The sequence below is a fragment of the Ictalurus furcatus genome, chromosome 5 (genome assembly GCF_023375685.1).
Source record: "Ictalurus furcatus strain D&B chromosome 5, Billie_1.0, whole genome shotgun sequence".
Taxonomy (NCBI): domain Eukaryota; kingdom Metazoa; phylum Chordata; class Actinopteri; order Siluriformes; family Ictaluridae; genus Ictalurus; species Ictalurus furcatus.
The window spans coordinates 29,843,260-29,863,387 of record NC_071259.1 but is presented as its reverse complement, the minus strand read 5'-3'; the positions used below and the strand labels follow the sequence as shown (position 1 = coordinate 29,863,387).

The 20,128-nt window shown below is 40.1% G+C and overlaps 1 protein-coding gene across 1 annotated transcript in view; it reads left to right on the top strand.

The window, feature by feature from the left end:
* The first annotated feature begins 1,529 nt into the window (after nt 1–1,529).
* grm6a (glutamate receptor, metabotropic 6a) overlaps nt 1,530–20,128 on the top strand; it is a 56,331-nt gene continuing 37,732 nt past the window's right edge. Inside the window, exon 1 of the mRNA XM_053625916.1 lies at nt 1,530–2,832. Within this exon, the coding sequence (XP_053481891.1) occupies nt 2,284–2,832 (549 nt within the window). The 5' untranslated portion in view covers nt 1,530–2,283. The remainder of the gene's footprint in view (nt 2,833–20,128) is intronic.

Genomic DNA, 20,128 nt, shown 5'->3' with positions numbered 1-20,128 from the left:
CACACACTCACGGTAACACACTCTAACACACACTCACGGTAACACACTCTAACACGCACTCACGGTAACACACACTCACAGTAACACACTCTAATACACACTCACAGTGACACACTCTAACACACACTCACGGTAACACACACTCACAGTAACACACTCTAACACACACTCACGGTAACACACTCTAACACACACTCACGGTAACACACTCTAAGACACACTCACGGTAACACACACTCACGATAACACTCTAATACACACTCACAGTAACACACTCTAACACACACTCACGATAACACTCTAATACACACTCACAGTAACACACTCTAACACACACTCACAGTAACACTCTAATACCCACTCACAGTAACACACTCTAATACACACTCACAGTAACACACTCTAACACACACTCACAGTAACACACTCTAACACACACTCACAGTAACACACTCTAACACACACTCACAGTAACACTCTAATACACACTCACAGTAACACACACTCACAGTAACACACTCTAACAAACACTCACAGTAACACACACTCACAGTAACACACTCACAGTAACACACTCTAACAAACACTCACAGTAACACACACTCACAGTAACACACACTCACAGTAACACACTCACAGTAACACACTCTAACACGGTTTACCCTCTGCACTCTGGAAAGTAAAAAATGTTAGCCAAAAAGTTATAATAATATTTTTTTAAACTCAAGAAAAGATACATGTTTGAGATTGAATCTGGCTGTACATCTGTCCATCCCTCTATCTATCCACCCACCCATCCATCAGTCTGTCTTTATTTAGCCATTTCTGTCAGTGCATCCTTCCATCCTTCAGTCATCTGTCTGTTGATCTCTCCTTCTTTCTGTCAGTGCACTCATCCATCCAAGCATGTGTCTTTCCATCCTGTCTTTCAGCAGTGTTTCTGTCTGCTCATCCATTCATCCATCCATCCAGCCATCCATCAGGTTATTTGTCTATTTTTCTCTCTATTCATCTGGCTGTCTGCCCATGCATCTATCTGTCTGTCTGTCTGTCTGTCTGTGTTTTTATTTATCTTTTCTTCTGCCCATCTATTCATCCAACCATCCATCCATTAATTTATCCAACTATTCATTATATCATCAATTTCTTTCATCCATCCGTCAGTCATTCCATCTGTCCATTCATTGACCCATTTTTCCATCCGTGCTTCCTATCTATCTAACCACCTCTGTCCATCCATCATTCATCCATCCATGCTTCCATCCACCCATGCATCTATCAGTCCATCCGTCCATACATCCATCCATACATACATGCAGACATAATCCACCCATCCTTTCTCGTCTGTCTGTTTATGTATCCGTTCATCCAACCTTCCCTTCTTCTGTCAATCCAATTGATTTATTTGCCCCATTTATCCATACATGCATCCGATCTTTTCAACTGTTCTTTTGACCAATCTATCCATCCCTTTATTAAGATTCTTGCATGTATCTACGCATCACAGTGCTTACTTCTGTCATTCCTATTTGCACACCTAATAAAGATATTTTCATGTGTTTATTCCACCTTTACACCTTTATGGCTTTTGGACTTTTAGCCCCGTACATTCTTAAAAACCTCCACAACCTTTATCTCCTTCTCTCTATCAGTCTCTTTTCTTTCCTATCTGTCAATTTCTTGGCCTCCATGCTCCTTCCTCTTTTGTGTCGTCTGCCCCCCTGTTTCATTTCCACCCAGTCGATACTGTGGCTCTCTCCAGACCTCAGTGAAAAGCAGTCGCTCTGCACCTGGCCTTGCCATCGCTCTAAATCAGATGAGTGTGTTTACCTCTGCTCCCCGACGTGCTGCCATCTGCCATCCCATAATGCTCTTCATTCATTCAGACTAACCTGCTGATAGCAGTCTAGCTGCTGGAGGACACACCTGCAATCTGTAGCCTGTAGCACAGCTCCCATCATCCCGTCTTACAGGGTCACCTCAATGGCTTCCCAATTTCATGCACTGCTTACTGTGATTGTACGAGAGTGTGTTGTAAAGCTGCCATGAGAACATTCCAATCAAAGTAATACATTTATTTTTTTTTTATAACAGATAACCAAGTGGTTTTATCAGATCCGTGGCCTGAATGTTTGATAGGAATGGCATGGCAGCAGACTAGAGAACACGGCAGTTATTTTGTCTCCATGATGAAAAATTAGTCCACGGCTCATCATTTTTGTTATATCGTTGACAGGTTCTTTGGGTCGTGGATGAACACTTGCTGTAAAACCCAAACGTGCCATGGCGTCCCACTCCCCGCCGTCCCCGTTATTAGATCTCAGACTGCAGCCGAGTTGGACCGGCCGCCACTCACCCACGTGGCCACGCCTCCTGTGGATCTTCTGTTTGTGCGTCAGCCCAGCTTTGATGGCGCACCAGCACACGCACCCGCATTCGATCAAAATCCCCGGTGACGTCACACTCGGTGGACTCTTCCCCGTGCACTCCAAAGGGCCCCTGGGTCAAGCATGTGGTGAGATTAAAAAGGAGAAAGGGGTCCATCGTATGGAAGCCATGCTGTACGCGCTGGACCAAATCAACAGTGACCCCGAGCTGCTGCCCAACATCACACTGGGCACGCGGATTCTGGACACGTGCTCTCGAGACACCTACGCGCTGGAGCAGTCGCTCACGTTTGTCCAGGCACTTATTCAGAAAGATACGTCCGATATCCGGTGCTCCAACGGTGAGCAACCGATCATACGAAAGCCGGAGCGTGTGGTGGGTGTGATCGGGGCATCGGCCAGCTCTGTCTCCATCATGGTGGCTAACGTGCTTCGGCTCTTTGAGGTGAGTCAAACGTGTGTATATGTGTGTGCTTATTAAGGTCACATGACACTATTTGTCTTTCCTAGCGCCTGAGACTTTTGAAACAGGAAGTAGTTTGGGGAAACGTGTTACTCTACTGTTTAAAGCAAGGATTGCACTGTACAATTTTGCAAACAAACAAATCTAAAAGAATTCTAAATAATTATTCTTAAGCATAATGCGATGAGCCTATTTAGTGCAATTGTGACCAATGATGGCTGACGACAAAGATCTGGCAGTGTCAAAAAAAAAATCTATTAAAATCTCAGCTTTTCTATAATGTTCTTCTCAAAGCCACCAATAGGAGGACGGCATAGGATGACGCAAAACACAGTGGATGCTTACAAATATGGTAATGGCAAGGGGCAAAACATAAGCGAAACATGCTAACGGACAGAAAAACGATCCTAGGCCGAAATCTGCGGTAATCTTGAAAAATCGCAAGCTCCTCCGAATATTGCCGAGTTCTGCGATCACGGAATCATGAAATCCTGGAAGGACTGATGTGAATGTGAATGTGATGATTCAGCCAAACCCCCACGACTGGACACAAATCGATCGTCTCAGAAAATCACAGCACACAATAAAACATTTTGTGATTGGCTAGCATACTGCAAGCCAATGGAACAACAATTAACAAACCGCATATAGTGTATCCCTAGCGCCTGTCCAGATCAGCTATCCTTAACAAAAGAAGATGGATCAGCTAAATCAGTCTGTGAGTGTCTTAATTCCCAGAGACATTTTTAATCTCTTCTCAAACTCCCAGGACACGTCTGTGGCTCCAGACGCTCCCTTACAGTCGTAACTATATACCTTTATACTGCGCTTACTGGATAATTCATAGTAGTTACTGGATTATATGCTTTACAATGAATAACTCGATAATATTATAAGATTTTAAGGGGTTGCAACAGACTGCTGAACTTTTTCCACAGAGTGTATCGTGTGGTTAAGTTTCTCTGGGCCCTATTTTTGTGCAAATGTAATTTGCTGATTTTGCTAGTTTGCTTTGGTATAAGGCGCTTCTTTCTATTTTAGCCTAGTTTTTGTGTTCAGAAATGAGCATGCCTGCACTGATTTGGCCTGAGTTGCGCAACACAGGTGCGACTTTGGAAATCTGCCGTTGCACGAGTATTTTCAAACCTACTTTAGGCCAAAACGCCTCCAGAGACCCACTCTGAGTGCTAATGCAGTGCAGAACTGGCATTTTCCTGGCTTGAAAGTCTTGTCCCATTTCTTATAACCCGGTTTAGTGCGTGTACATTATTTACAGCTACATTTACGGTACTGCACAAAAGTCACATGTAAAGAAATTCTGCAAAGCAAAGATGCCTTCAAGAAGACGAATGAAAATGAAACATTTGTACATATAAAAATGGACTATAAAGAACAATGAAAAGGCAAAAAAAAAAAAAAAAAAAAAAAAAGAGTCGGTATTTGGTGTGTCCACAGTGTGAGGTACACATTTATAAGGACATTGATTTTATGAGAAAATTGGTATGTTCTTTCAAGCATGATGGAGAACATGCCAGAGGTCTCCTGGACACACTGGCTATCGCACTTGTCTTCATTGTGTTTTTATCTAAAAAAAAAAAGGGGTCCGAACAAGTTATTTCACAGTAACTGGTCTCATAAACAGAAAACACTTTACTCTAATTAACATTAACACATGAACTCAATTCTGAAGATTAAAGTAAGATTTCTTAACTTAATGAATGTTATTCATTCATATTAACGTTGACTGAATTCTAAAAAGGGGGGGAATTGCAGTTTTATCATCATTCCACACAAGAAACATCATCTTTACACACAGCATGAAATCGATGTGGTTTCCCGCCCTCTTTTGATTGACAGGATATAATCGGCCCTGATCATCGGATGTTTTTAAACGCGGGAAGAATAGCCTTTATCGGCCGATACATCGGTGCATCTCAAATATATACATATACATACTGCATTGTTTCAACATCATACCATGGCACTGTTGAATTGACGAATCTGATTGGTCAGAACGTGTTGATGAGTATTACTAACAATTTAAACAATAGAGACTTTTTATATCAATGAAGAAGAAGAAGAAGAAGAAGAATAAGAGGCCTTTATGATGAAAAGAAGAAGAAGAAGAAGAAGCCTTTATTAGTCACATAGGCTTCTTCTTCTTCTTCTTCTTCGACTTCATCTTCTTCTTCTTCTCCTCCTCCTCCTACTCCTTCAATGAACTTCAAGAAAAGCCCCAGCATAACAGTAACCCTAATTAAAGTATGCTCATCTCTAACTATGAATTTTCAGTATTGAGATCATTGTGGCGTGTGGAAGGTACTGTATGTCATATTCCATAAAATGTGGCCAAAAAGTTTTGGAAAAGTTTTTTGAACACCCTATACTTGACCATTTTTATTTCAACTGCCTCATTTTAAATACTCAGAATTTTCTAAATCTAATCAGGGAACAGATAAAAGTTAATAGAGAATTTTTTTTTTTACTTTACCGAACTGAGAAATGATAGAAATGACTTTATTATATTGGAACGAAGCTTTTATCACTCTAATTAGACACTTTAGGCGTATTTATGTTTTAAAGTTCATACTAGCACTGTCTGTGAATGTTTTTTTTTTCTCTCTATAAGTTTAACAGCTTTACCCTCAGAGTACAGCTACTTTTAATAAAGCACTCATTTCCCATTGAGTACTATTAGGATGTGAGAAAGAGTGGTTAATAAGTTCCAGCAAGATTTAACGTTCCTCTTTTAATTGCTTTTTGGCATTATTCTGTGGGCTGTGTATAGAATAGTGATTAAACTAAATAAAACATTTAAAAAAAAAAAAAGGTAACTGTCAGTGTAACTGAGATGTAAATTTGCATGTGTGTGTTCTATACTTTTCTATGAGATCACAGAAGGTGTCATTTGAACTGTCCGACCTCTTGAACCTGACGTAAATCCTGTAAATCAGCTTTGGCATGGATGCTTAGTTGATTCCTCTATGCTGGTGAGACTTGGCTCCAGTAACCCAGGGCAACTGTTAATTGACAAGTATGTAATTAGTCAGGGTAACTAATCACGTCGACTAATCAGGCTCTCCGCTGTTCTCTGCTCCCTGAGGCTCTAGCTATCGGTTTGGTTTTTCTCTTAGTAGTGACACAAGTTTGAGTGGGAAACACTAGAGTTATTTTATGTTTTTTTTTTTTTAATGTCACAACTTTTCCCCCTAAACAGCGGTCAGATACTGGTGCAATAAAACGATCTGAAAACATCACCTCCTTGGTGATGAGGAACGTGTTACAGTATGAGCTCAGAAGGATTTCGAAACGTCCAATCTGGCAAGACAGACCGCCCGAAACCCTGTCTGGCATCACAAAGCACCCCAGTGCATATTGACAAGTGTTTGATCTACATATCAAAAAATAGCCAGCTTTCTCTGGAGAGCGCCAGCTGGCTGAAATGTGTTCATGGCCAAGCTGACAGCAGTGTAAAACTACAAAAGGCTGCCTGAATATTTTATCCGAAAGGTCACCGCTGTTTCAGAAACAGAGCCTGTCTTCATCGCCATAATGAAGCGTGCGAACACGGCGAACAATGATTTAACATTTCAAATGGGGAATAATTCATTACATATGCTCATACCACAGCGCTGTTGGATTCGCCATTCTGAGTGGTCAGGAAACAACAGCTTTGATAGGAGTTCCACCCGCAAGACAAATCACAGGTCGTATTGTAATGCGCTTGTTCTAATAGGTTATTGATTCCATAGGAACAGATACCGGTATAGCGGATGTCCTGTTACTTACAAACAACCATTCTAACCGTTGCTATGGTGAAGGTCTCCGTAAAAAGAGATGTTTATATGTTAAGATCTTATTTATAGAAGGAGTCTCCAGTGTTCTCCCACATGAAAAACTGTTCCTGACAATTTCCTGATTTCCAGCTTCTCAGGAACAATGACTAGCTGTGTTTCCCCCCCCCCCTTTATCTTACTTTAAGAGTAAGCAAAAATAGTGGCTGGTGACGGAATGACTGTTTATAACTGCTATAATATAAGTAATAACGTCCTGGTAGTAATAGTAACTCCTTTGTTTTGGGCCACATCACACCACCCCTTATAGATTATTATTATTTTGTTGATGATCCTTGATGTTTTTTTCTATATATAAAAAGTTACAGTTGTTGATATGGTGAGGTTTTCTGTAAGGCGGTGTTTGTTTAGCGTTTACGGATGGAGTCAGCACGTTGTAACAGTCAAGTCAGTAAGTTGTTTCACAATTAAATGTATCTACAAATGGATGAAAGAAAGTATGGCGTTCTTTAATTAATCAAATAAAAGCAAGCACTGGCTGATTGATTCGTATAGAGAAATAAAACACTTCGGGCAACTGGATTTGGGGGGAGGGTTTGGGGGGGGGTGGTTCGGGCTGAAACCCGGACACCTCAGAATGTGCTGGAAAAGAATCAATTTTAGAGTGCATTACACCACGGCTGTCATTGATTAATTTTCTTGTAACGGCACACATCAAGTGTTTTATTCCTCACATCATGACGGTATTCTGTCAATCTAATACAAGCCAGTGTGCTGGTTTACACTGTAGCTGCTGGTTCGAGCTGTATTTTGGACCGAATAAAGCAACGCATTTGAAGAGGAGTTCATTTTAGCCTGCAGCAAAAACGGACAAGATTGCCAAGGATTGCCTTTATGTTTGGGCATTGCTGCCAAAAGAATTGCTCACTGATCCATGACCAGCACCAGGCTGCTCTCAGAAAAAGGAACACGAGGTATGGAGTATTTGTTGGAAAATAAAAGTATCTTCAGGGTAAACAAGTCATTCAGCCCAGTTCAATAGCACTCTTCGAAAAACTCCCCTCTCGCTGGCAGCCATGTTCGAGGGCTTGGCTTTCTCCCCGTCTTCTTCTGCTGTTTCGGCTAACCGAGAAAGTACAGAATCTCTGTGACAAATTTGCCGATTCGCACCCCAGTAAAAGCGCATATCTCAGCCGCTCCTGCCTGGACTTCCTCTACACTCTAATCCATCCTACACGGCTCTTATGTAAGGCGGTGAATTAGAAAGAAGGAGGTTTATGGAGGGAAGAAGACTGAGCACATGTACAGCTCTGCTCTGTTTTCCTTCAGTTTGTTCAGAAGAAGAAAGAGAGATAGATTTGATGAGAGACGAATCTGCTCTAATGGAACCTGAAGGCAGCATCAGTGCTGGGTGTTAGAGTTCGGGTTATACTTGTAAAGACAACTCTACTTAAGCTCCACATCACTTCATCGCTTCTATAAATGTCTCATAAGAGCATCTGTTCTAGCATGTTCCAGCATCCCAAACAGTCATACGATAATCACACTCAGCTAGGTGAATATAACACCAACTCAGTGAGTTGGGCGTAAACAGGAATACGTACCGTGCCACCAGTTGTGCGTCCAAGATTCTGTCTTTGCACGTTATACTTATTGGAGGTCTTGGCTTGCTTTCTCAAATGCTCATGCCCAGTTTTGTTGATATTATTGTTTGTGTGGTGGTTTGTTGTTTTTAATGCCATTGGTCACACGAATGGCTGAGAGATTAGAAAAACACTGGAGGAACCTTTTCAGGAACGCAGACGTTTTAGATGAGTTCCCAGCAGTGGAACGTTGAAACTTTAGATGTATTTCCACCCCACCAGTGGAGTTTTTTCAGGAACTCTGAAACTTTAAACTTTGCACTGGAGGAACCTTTTCAGGAACTTAGCAGATTTTATGTGCGTATACTACTGGATAAACCTTTTTAGGAACTTGGATACTTTAGACATCTTATCACCAATGGAATTCCAATTGAGGGAATTGAGGGAGAAACTGTTTAGACATGTCATCACTAGTAGAAATATTAGATGTTTCCACCAGTGGAACCGTTTCAGGAACTCTGATCATTTGAGTGTGTTCCTACTGGAGGAACCTTTTCAGGAACATAGAAAGTTGTATGTTGTTTCCAATGGATAACACTTTTCAGAAACCCGAGGACTGTTTGTGTTATCACCAGTAGAACCTTTTCAGAAACTTTACAGTAGGTGTGTTTGTGCTGGAGGAACCTTTTCAGGAACTTAGCAGATTTTATGTGTGTATACACTGTATAAACCTTTTTAGGAACTTGGGTACTTTAGACATCACCAATAAGGTCTCAGAAACTGTTTAGACATCTTATCACCAGTAGAACCTTTTCAGGAACTCAGAAATATTAGATGTTTCCAGCATTGGAACCGTTTCAGGAACTCTGATCATTTGAGTGTGTTCCTACTGGAGGAACCTTTTCAGGAACATTGAAAGTTGTATGTGGTTTCCAATGGATAACATTTTTCAGAAACCCGAGAACTGTTTGTGTTATCACCAGTAGAACCTTTTCAGAAACTTTACAGTAGGTGTGTTTGTGCTGGAGGAACCTTTTCAGGAACTTTGCAGATTTTATGTGTGAAGCTACTGGATAAACATTTTCAGAATATCCAAACACATCCGGTTTTTATTTTTATCAAGTTTGTAGACAGCCTAAAGCCAGTTGGAAGCCGTGGAGATGGCGTTGGACTGCAACTGATGCGGGCAGTTTTGGTGCGGTGTCTTTTTGCGCTCGGGTCTCCATTGCACAGCTGATTGCACAGCTGCACTTTTGTTTTTTTCATGTAGCACAGAGTTATAGAAGGGATTTATTAACAATCACACTATCCGTTGTTACCCAGATGAGGACGGGTTCCCTTTTGAGTCTGGTTCCTCTCAAGGTTTCTTCCTCATATCATCTCAGGGAGTTTTTCCTTGCCACCATCACCGTCTCCTCTGCCTTGCTCATTAGGGACAAATTCATCAGTTTAAAATTTGGATTGAAAATTGATATATTTCTGTAAAGCTGCTTTGTGACAACGTCAGTTATAAAAAGCGCTAAACAGATCAAACGGAATTGAATCGAACTGAACATTATGCTATGGAATGATGAACATTAAAGTTTTTTTCAGTGGACAGATCTAAAAAAAAAAAAAAAAAGAATGATATCCTACTGGTTCAGAGGAAATGCAAATAAGACAGACAGTGGCAGTTGTCCATATGAGAACATCTGTCTTTAGCAAAGCCTCTAATTAGACGTCCAAAATATACAGCCAGAAGCAGAAGAGAGACAAAAGCAAGGAGTCCAGCAGAGCTGAGGAGCAGCAGCTCCATTAAAACAGACCCTTTTTACATCTGAGTACATAGAAGCAGCGAACTGCTGCCTGTCATTATTCCGGTTCGAGGCCTGCTCCTTCAGGCGCAGACAAAACCTCGACAATCACCTCGTTCTGTTTATCAGGTGTGTGTTTTTCCTGTTTGCTGCTTTAATGTGCAAAAGCATTTATCTCATGTCTGTTTAGCATGACAAAAGGCTTGGTGCTGATGTGTGCTGGAGTGTTCAGCTGCGCCGCTCAGGTTGGAATCGTACAATATCATAAAACAAATTGTGCGCACTCAGAAGCGACAATATTGGTGAGTATCACAGCCTTTGATGTTTCAGGGACAGGTGTTCGGGTGTCAGTCTGTCATGCCATTTTCTCAGTTTATGTTTATTTAATACATTTGCAGTACATTGTTATTAAAGTGTGTCATTTTTAGCACCCCCTGCTGCATGTGAGGGGAATTGCAATTACTATTAAACGATCCATTTGGATACTATACAGTATATGCTACATGGGTTAATATTCTGATCATGAATCAGGTGTAACGTGCAGAAGGTAGAGGTAGGTAGTGCTTAAACTCAGCGTGACGTATAATCCGAGAGTCATTGTACGTAGCTGGGGTCAAAACACAGGAACATAGATTAACACCAGGATAATCCATCATCAAAATACGAAAACAGACGAGGGAAATCCAAACCAGGGAGTACTACAAGATACAAAGCACAGGCAACAGAGGAAACCAATGCTGCGTCCGAAATAGTATCCAAGGTGAGAATTAGTGTGTCCCAAATCGTAGTATGTTGAAATGAGTATCCCAAAAATACCTGGATGGTCTACGATTTCCGGTAGATTTTAGAAGTGTGGATCCATCGACTCCTTTGTGACGGTTTGCGTCGCTGAATTCAACCTGCCAACATGGCGGACGAGCGTAACGTCGGTGACGCATCTGCAGTATTTAAGCGTAAGAACTTCAATGTTAAGCACTAATTAACGTTTTTTTATTGTCTCATAAGATTGACGGTTGGATGTTGTGTAAAAAGAGTACCTGAAATGTACGTGTGAATGAAATGTGGAGAAATAAATCAAGGGAATGGTAAATGAAATTATATAGTATAAATTATATAAGGAATAACGAATGAAGAAAAGCTGAACGAGGAGTTTGTTTATGGTGACAGTGTGCGTAACTAGGCAACAACGTTCGCTTCCGTTATATTACGTGTTCGTGTGTCCCAGTACTTGCATCCTCTTTTGCTACGAACTCAAACGTATTAGTGCACAGTATAAGTAGGTGAATTGGGACGCAGCATAAGGCTTCGACTACTACAACTGCACTGAACAGTTAACAAGTAAAATAACTTTTTTTAATTTTACCATCTGCTCTAGGCATCACATTCATATCGGTGTACAACCAATGATATGCGCACAACCCGGAAAGTCTGGGTTCAAGAGTTGTAATTAGGACATTGTGGTGGCATTAAAGTGCACTCACCTTGTAATTACGATATTTCCATCAGGACTTGAAGGCAGCATTAATGAGACCAAAGCATGCTAAAACTTATAGAAATAGAAACAGAAAAAAATGGAGTAACCCCAAAGGACTAACCCCAAAGAACCAAGCCAATCAAGGTGAGACATAGAACAGGTGAGCACATTAGGGTAATCAGTCATGTCATGTGGAGACCAAAACCAAAACAAAAGCTCATGGAGTGTCCTCCAAACAAAAATACACAAGCATGTGGCACCTTAATGGACCTTAACTGAAATGAAGAAACTAGAGAGTAGTATCACATGGCAATACTGCAAATCATGTTTTTACCAAATTGTCTAGGTCTCAAACTAAACTTTAGCTACTGTACTAAATTTAGACAAGGTCTAAATTAGATTAAGGTCTAGAAACACATTTACATATGGCAAACTCGACTTTTAAAGCAACGTTTGGTACTTTTGTTTGCATTGAGGTTGATTTGGGGTGAATATCAGCTGAGCTCTGTCAGGGACTTTGAGGTTGAGATCACACTGAGGCTATCACTCCCGGTGCTGAGCTAACGTCAGCGTGTTCTCCTCACAACATACACCACCTTGAAACAATGATGAGTAATGTGTCTAGGACTTAAATGCACTGCATAGACACACACACACACACACACACACACATACACTAAATCCTTCTTTTTTCAAACAACTACACATTCACCCCCCAAGCACAAACCCCATATATATACATACATGCCACTTCTGTCCTAACGTTTTAGCAGCTCTGTATGCCCAAGAGTGAGAGAAATCATTGTAAGAGGCTGGAATCTCTCGCTCTGGGGCACAAGATGTTTTCTGTATGAGGAGATGTTTTCTTGCACTTCGGTCCAGAGCCTTAGAGTCCTCAATTTTTCAACAAGCTGTCATGTGTCCCAGCGCCTCAGTAATATCCATCTCCATATTTCATCTTTTAGGGGCCAGATGGAGGTAGCTGCTGCGTAACTCTTGAGAGCCATTTGAATCTGACATTTTAAATACCCCTGAACATGGAATTTGAAACCATTAAAATAATCTATGCAGAATAATAATATGCTTTATATGATTTAATGCCCAAGAAACTACACTAAAAGTGGCGTAGCAATATCTCTATATCATTACCCTCATAAAATAAATAAATAAATAAAAACCGTGCCCAAGTCCATGAATATGCATGAATTTGCACTTTGTTAACACCCACATGTCCTCCTGCCATTGCTAATAGCTAGCTGGCTAGTTAATTGCTAGTTAGCCTTGTGAGGCAGACTTCTAGCTGTTGCTAATATGGAGAGACCATTTGACTGACATTACAGACGACCAACAACAGAATATTCAGAGCCTCTTGAAGTGTGTCGGTTATATGTTTTCAACCCGTCAGCACTATATCTTGCTCTGAAAAGCTTTCTTTGTTTTCAGGTGTGCAGTCATAAGTGGTTATTTGTGTACCACATCAGAGACAGAGCTCCAATTGCAGAATGTAATAATAATTTTGAAAGAAAAATGACCTATGGAAATATGCCCAGGAAATTAAATAATACTGAAAACACTGAAAATAATGTTGCCTTGATATCTCGAGGCTAGCTAGTAGCTTTCAAACAGCAATGGGAAAAATGCACAGTCCTGATTGTTTAATCCTGTTTCTCAGCATAGCAGCTGGTAGGCTTTAAAATTTAATTAAACTAATACAAAGGACGCATTTATTTAACATGCGGTGATTAAATATGGAGGATGACTGTGCTGACCTTTTATGAACATTGTTACTGTGCAAAACAATGTTATTCAGCACATATATCTGCTCCATGTGTGTCATTTTAACCGGCCATAAATAGGCATTTGGAACTGTCGTAAAATATTTTAGGGGGTCAAAGTCTCAGAGACGCACAGTCAGTAAAATGTGGCAAGACTTCACAACTTTTATTCACAATAGAGATATTATCTAAAGTGGATTGCAAACAGGTGTCTGGTCATATCGGTGATCTCTTGCGCTCGGAGATTTTGACCGTTACAGTTTTATCATTGCTAGCCATCATGACATATATACAGAATTAAAGGGGAACCAAGCAGATTTCTTGATTTTCACCGGTATATTCTCAGTCGTTTATTTAAGAGTAAACAAACCTATTAAAACATGCCATAACAACATTTTTGTTTAGCACTAATGTTATCTAAGTTAGCGAGCTACCTGGAACCAGCTTTCATTGCTTTTCCCAGCCATGGTTCTGTAGTTATAGTTAATCACTGAATGTAAAGATGGCATAAAGACCACAAAATCTAAAAAAAAAAAAATGTAAAAAAAAGGAACTGGAATGACTCATAATGACGTATTGCTCTGGTGCTGAAAAGTTTGATAACGCTACGTAAGAACGTCTTTGGTAAAAACGTCTTTCATATTCACACATTCATCGTTAGAGTGTTTCGTGTTTGATATCAAATACGTGTGTAGTCCTGCATTTTAAACTGCCCTTAAACTTCCCAGAATTATTCCGATTCGACTAATCAGGCGTTACAGATGTGGTGTATAGTCGTTAGCTTGAAAAAATGCTCCAGTAGTCCTTTAATTGAATTTGTAATAATTTGCCATCTTGTGATTTCAATTTCTCCAAAAACAAACATCAAACGAGGTTTCTATACTTGAGGGAAATGTCATAAAAACTAGCACGTTCATGACGACTCCCCCGTGAACAGTATGAAGCTGTGTATTTAAGGGGGTTTTGCCAGACGAGACAACAGGCTTCACGCTACATGAGTGTTTCCCAGCTTCACTACGAGATCCAGACAAAGCCCTACGCCTCAGTTCGCTTCTCTCTCACAGACACACACTGACAGGTTTCACACAGCGCATGGCTTAATGACATCGTCTTTACCAGGCGCTGTTGAACAGAGGCTGAGGAGCGAGATAAACCATCAGGAAGCTGATAGCTGGAGAATTAGAGAAACCCCTCGGGACATTAAGCCTCTCAGACCCCACAGCTAAATTTACTGCTGTACACACAAAAAGAGAGATATAAGAGTGTAAGTGGGGGAGAGGGAGCGAGAGTAAGAGAGAAAGAAAGAGAGAGAGAGTGTCTGTGTGTGTGAGTGTGTGCAGCTCCATAAGTAGAACATATCCTATATAGAGTAGAGGGGGGGGATAGGGGTTTCATGGGGGAGCAGAAGGGATTCGTTACACACCAATGCATATTTTTGCATTCCAAAAATATATAACAATTAGCATAGCTCAGTGTTACGCTATACGATGATCCATAAATACAAAAACATATTACAAAACCTCACTCATACTCTGACCTTCAAAGGAATTTCAAAACAGCACTTAAATCAAGCTAACATCTACTATACCTGAAGTATAGGCTATTATTATAGGGCTGTGAAAGTCACTGATAATGATCAAGGGTGGACAAATCAAAAAATCATCAGCTAACCCAACAGACATGTTAAAGCTCAACTGTGTTTAACCCAGTCCCATGTTTCATGAATTAACTAGGCTAGAAAGTGGAGGTCAAATGCAATTGAACTAAAATTTGATCATTTAAAAGTGTGACATACTTGTTATCTAGTTAAGAGGTTGACTGTATAATTGGGGTCCCATTTGTGTCCAATAGATTTTGCATTTACACATATATATATGTATATAACTTATACTGCAAATATAAGAAATATAACAAAGTATACGTATCTTAAGAAACAGACCTAACAAAAATTCTTTATATGTAAATATTTCCAGTTGAAATCTTTTCCAATCTTTTCCCATCAAAATCTTTTCCAATATTTTCCAAATCCAGTTTTTCTGATCCAATCTCAATATTTCCAATTTGTTACAGGATTTGATCAAATTCTTTTTTCCCCCCTCCAATATCTGATCCCCCATTTATTCCTGGTATTGGTCCAATACCAATCCCAGTTTTCTCATCGGCTCCATCCATCCATCCATTTTCCATACTGCTTATCCCTGAAGTCTATCCCAGGTTACTCGGAGCACAAGACAGAGGACAGCGTGGACAGGGTGCCAACCCATTCCAGGGCACAATCTAACACACATTCACACACTCATTCGGTTCCATCTCTACTTAAAACGGTAACTGCTTTATCCTGGTCAGAGTGGTGATGGATCCGAAGTCCTTAGAACACTTAACGTGAAGCAGGAATACACCTGGATTGGATGCCGGTCCATCTCGGGATGCCATGCACACACACCTAAGGGCAATTTCGCATAGGCAGTCCACCTACTGGTGTGTTTTTGTGAGGTGCAAGGAAACCGCAGAACCTGGAGGAAACCCACACCGACTCAGAGAACATGCAGAGTAAGTCCACACAGAGAGTAACCCGAGCTCAGGATCGAACTTGGGTACCAAACACTTCTTTCCTAAATGCCCCTTCATTATCACAACAGTCAAGTAAGGTTTCAAATGTTGAAAAGTTTGAAATCTGGCTCTCTAAATGTGGCATAAATATTCTTTAATAATGTATATGTTCATGCATTGCCATCATAACCTCCTCTAACCTCTTTGTATATCCCCATAGCAGCTTTTGGAATCCTCTCAGTTGTAAATTTCTTCCCAATTTTTTCCTGACATCTGTGCTCTAACTCGCTCAGATTGCTTGGTTGACCTTTGGTCCTGCTCCTTGACTTTTCTGTTATAGCTTTTTCAGCCTTCTTCAAATAAGGTCTCGGAGACCGAGAGTGATGTGACAAACCTTTGACATCTTTTTATTGGTTCAAATTATTTTTGGGGGGGATTGTTTGGATTGTATCCTCCTTGTTGCAGGATACAGATAGATTGTATTTTTAATCTTGTGGGTCTTTTTTTTATGTCGATAAACTGTAAAAAGAAAAAAAGAAAAGCATGAAAGAAAGAAATCTTGGAAGAAATGTTTTGCATACCAATGAATGGAGCTCCTTGGACAATGTATTTTCGGGATGCAGAACATACAACACGGGGGAGTGTACTCTAAGTGTGTGATAGGAAGAGAGACAATGTATGAGGGGACAAGAAAGTGTGTTTAAGAGATTTGCGTGTGTGTGTGAGTGAGAGAGAGCGAGAGCGAAAGAGGCTATAAGGACGTTCAGGAGTGTTTTAACTTTGATGTTTTGTTTCTGGAAGCTTCTGGTACGCTGCATTAACAGCCACCGTATAGAGCATATGCTAGTTTAAATACAGATGTTTCATAATCATGCTGCGCTGCTCTTCTTTACTGAACACGTTCACAGCATGCTAAAGTGGCTCCGCAAAAAAAAATTAAATAAATAAAAATAAAAAATGTCTCCATGGAAACTTCAGTTTGAGAAACTTTCTTTAATTGTACCTGAATTAAAGCCTTTGCACAGACTGTTTAGATTAAAGATAAACGTCTGTTCACTGTTCTTATATTTGCTTCCTATAACGAGGTACCAGTGGTGGTTATAAAAGAGATAAATGCCTGTGTAGCTCAGCGTGCATTTTATCAAGCATTTGGTAATATTTACATTGAATTAATTGACATTCAAATTAATTCATTTGAAAGATACTTTCTTATCCAATGTGGCTTAACCGTGGCAGAGCTCAGTCGAGCTAAGCAGTTGTGGGTTTAAAGCCATGCTCATGGTGGCAGTACTTGAAATCACAACCAGTGATAATCAGCTGCTACTGCGGTATTTTAAAGGGAACTTTAGCATCTGCTTTTCACATATGAAGTATTTATTCTATTTTGACAATCGTTTTATACGTGATATTAGAAGCAGTTTTGAGTTATTCTGCCCGTGACATAAGTAAACACCTCAACTTTAAGAAAGCATCAATTTAATTCACCTCAATTATATGGAAATGTTTTTATTTATTTATTTATTTATTTATTCCAACCATTTTATAACATTATCTGGACATATTGATGGTTTATCGGAAGGGATGTAGAGTAAGACTCTCAATACAGTGTAACTGTCTGCTTTACGTGGCATCTGACAAGAAACTCTTGAATCTTGAATAGTTATGTGTCACTGTGTAATGGACACAAATCTAATCCATGCAGTTTGTAAGCCGATACCAGCTCTCAGAATGTCTGTGATGCTCCAGCACTGTAGAGTATTTTCACTGTAATGTTTTTTCACTTTCACTTTTGGGGGTGATCAGACTTCAAAATATTACAGTACCCCAAAAGAACCCGAGTCACACCCCCCTTCACCTCCCTCCACTGGCTTCCTGTCGCCGCCCGTATCAAAATCAAGGCCTTGATGCTCACATACAAGACCTTGTCTGGAACAGCACCCTCCTACCTCAACACTCTCCTGAAGGCTTACGTTCCCTCACGCGATCTGCGATCGATTAACGACCGACGCTTACTGAGTAGCGCCTACTCAGCGTGGCTCAATGTCTCTTTCCAGAACCTTCACACTAACTGTTCCTCAGTGGCGGAATGAACTTCCAACCTCAATCCGGACCACAGACTCTCTCACCATCTTCAAAAAACAGCTAAAGACCCACCTCTTCCGTGAGCACGTAACTAACCCCTAACAAAAAAAACAAAACAACTTACTCTAGCTCTTACGTCCCTACTCTGCACACTTTGCTTCTCTAGAACTCAATTATAAATCTTGCATAGTAGCACTACTTGTATTGTTCTCCGCTTGATATATCGCTTTGCTTGTATTTCCTCATTTGTAAGTTGCTTTGAATAAAAGCATCTGCTAAATGAATAAATGCAAATGTGCAGTTTGTGGTTTTGATACATGTGACTGCATTACTGTTTCGGATGGAGAAAAAACACGATAGCTAAAATTCAGCATATCAGCTTTGGCTACATTTGGGTTGTTAAAGCTATGACGTTTTATTAATGATTTAACCCTGCTCTTATTGACAGCTAAACCACAGCTACAATTATGTCCAGTTGATGGATCTGAGTGCTACCACACAGTTACCACAAATTCAAAGCTTATATGCATCCGTCCATTTTCCATACCGCTTATCCTACACAAGGGGACTCGGGCACAAGCCGAGGGACACCTGTGGACGGGGTGCCAACCCATTGCAGGGCACAATCACACACACACACACTCACACACCCACTACGGACAATCTGGAAATGCCATTCAGCCTAAAACACATGTCTTTGGACTGGTTGAGGAAACCAGAGTACCCAGAGGAAGACACCCCCCCCCCAAATTCATATGAATTATAATTCATATAATTCTTATATGAATATATGAATTATATATTCATATAATTTTATATTAGCAACATTTTTTTCTAAATATTTTCTAAACATTTCTGAGAATATTTCTGTATAACATTCCTACAACATTTCAGTTGTTTACACATTAACACTATCGTTTCTGTTACATTCAACTGGACAACAATTTCATTAACTTAATCATTATGACTACATGAATTTGCCATATGGAATGTTGATATGTTATGATATACAGAAAAAGCAGCAGAGATATTCTGCATGATTTTATTCTTTCAGTAAGGACTTGGTCTGTTATGGTCTGTCTGTTAAGTCCCTCACCATGACTACAAGTGGAATATTTAAAATCTGTTGTGTTCACGTTTATGAACCCATTCAGCTGCAAAGCGGGTTTGTAGCTGCATGTAAAGCCTCTGATTAGAAGACCTGTCTAATTAATTATCACAGCTACAGCTCTGGGGTGAAGCTGGTGGTTTGCTTTGAGCGTGCTCAACTTCCCGTGAACCTCAGTTTGCCTCAGTGTGTTGATGAAGCTCACAGAATGGACGGTTCAGCTGGAGGAAATGTGAGCAAAAAGGGAGTGAGACAGACATGCAAGTTTGATTGATTGCTTTATTAATGTTCAGAGGGAAAATTTGTCACATTACGTTGAAAAAAAATCATTGCAGTCCACACACACAAACATCAAAAAATGCAGAAGACTACTTTACAGTACAAAATAAACAAGCTGACTGCAAAATTATTGGCACCTTTCAAAAGAGCTTTATATAGATTCTGAGTGTTCATTTTCCTGAAGGGTGCCAATAATTTTGCAGTTGACTGTATGTTCTGTACACCGACGGAGAAATGAAATATTGTATTCTCTTATACAGATTAACCCACACATCAGAAACATCAAGGAATACAGAAGACTACTTTAGGGTACAAGATAAACAAAATTATTGGCACCTTTCAAAAGAACTTTATATGAATCTGAGTGTTCATTTTCCCGAAGGGTGCCAATAGTTTCGGATTTGACTATATGTTCTGTACGCCGAGGGATAAATGAAATACTGTATTCTCTTATATATAAGATTAACCCACACATCAGAAACATCAAGGAATACAGAAGACTACTATAGCATACAAGATAAACAAAATTATTGGCACCTTTCAAAAGAACACTGTATCATTGCTGATTGTTCATGTTCCTGAAGGGTGGCAATCATTTTTCAGTTGACTGTATGTTCTGTACGTGCATGATGGACAAAAATACTATATCCTCTTATATAGGCAACCACACAGACGCACAAACAAACACACACACTGAGCAAAATCCAGCTCTAGGGATTTTACAGCAAATATCTCCAATAAGCATTCCCACAACACATACAACATGCATTATACAAAATCCCTGGCATTGACTTAATGCCTAATGTTCATATAAATCTAACTGGATAAAAGTAAACAGAA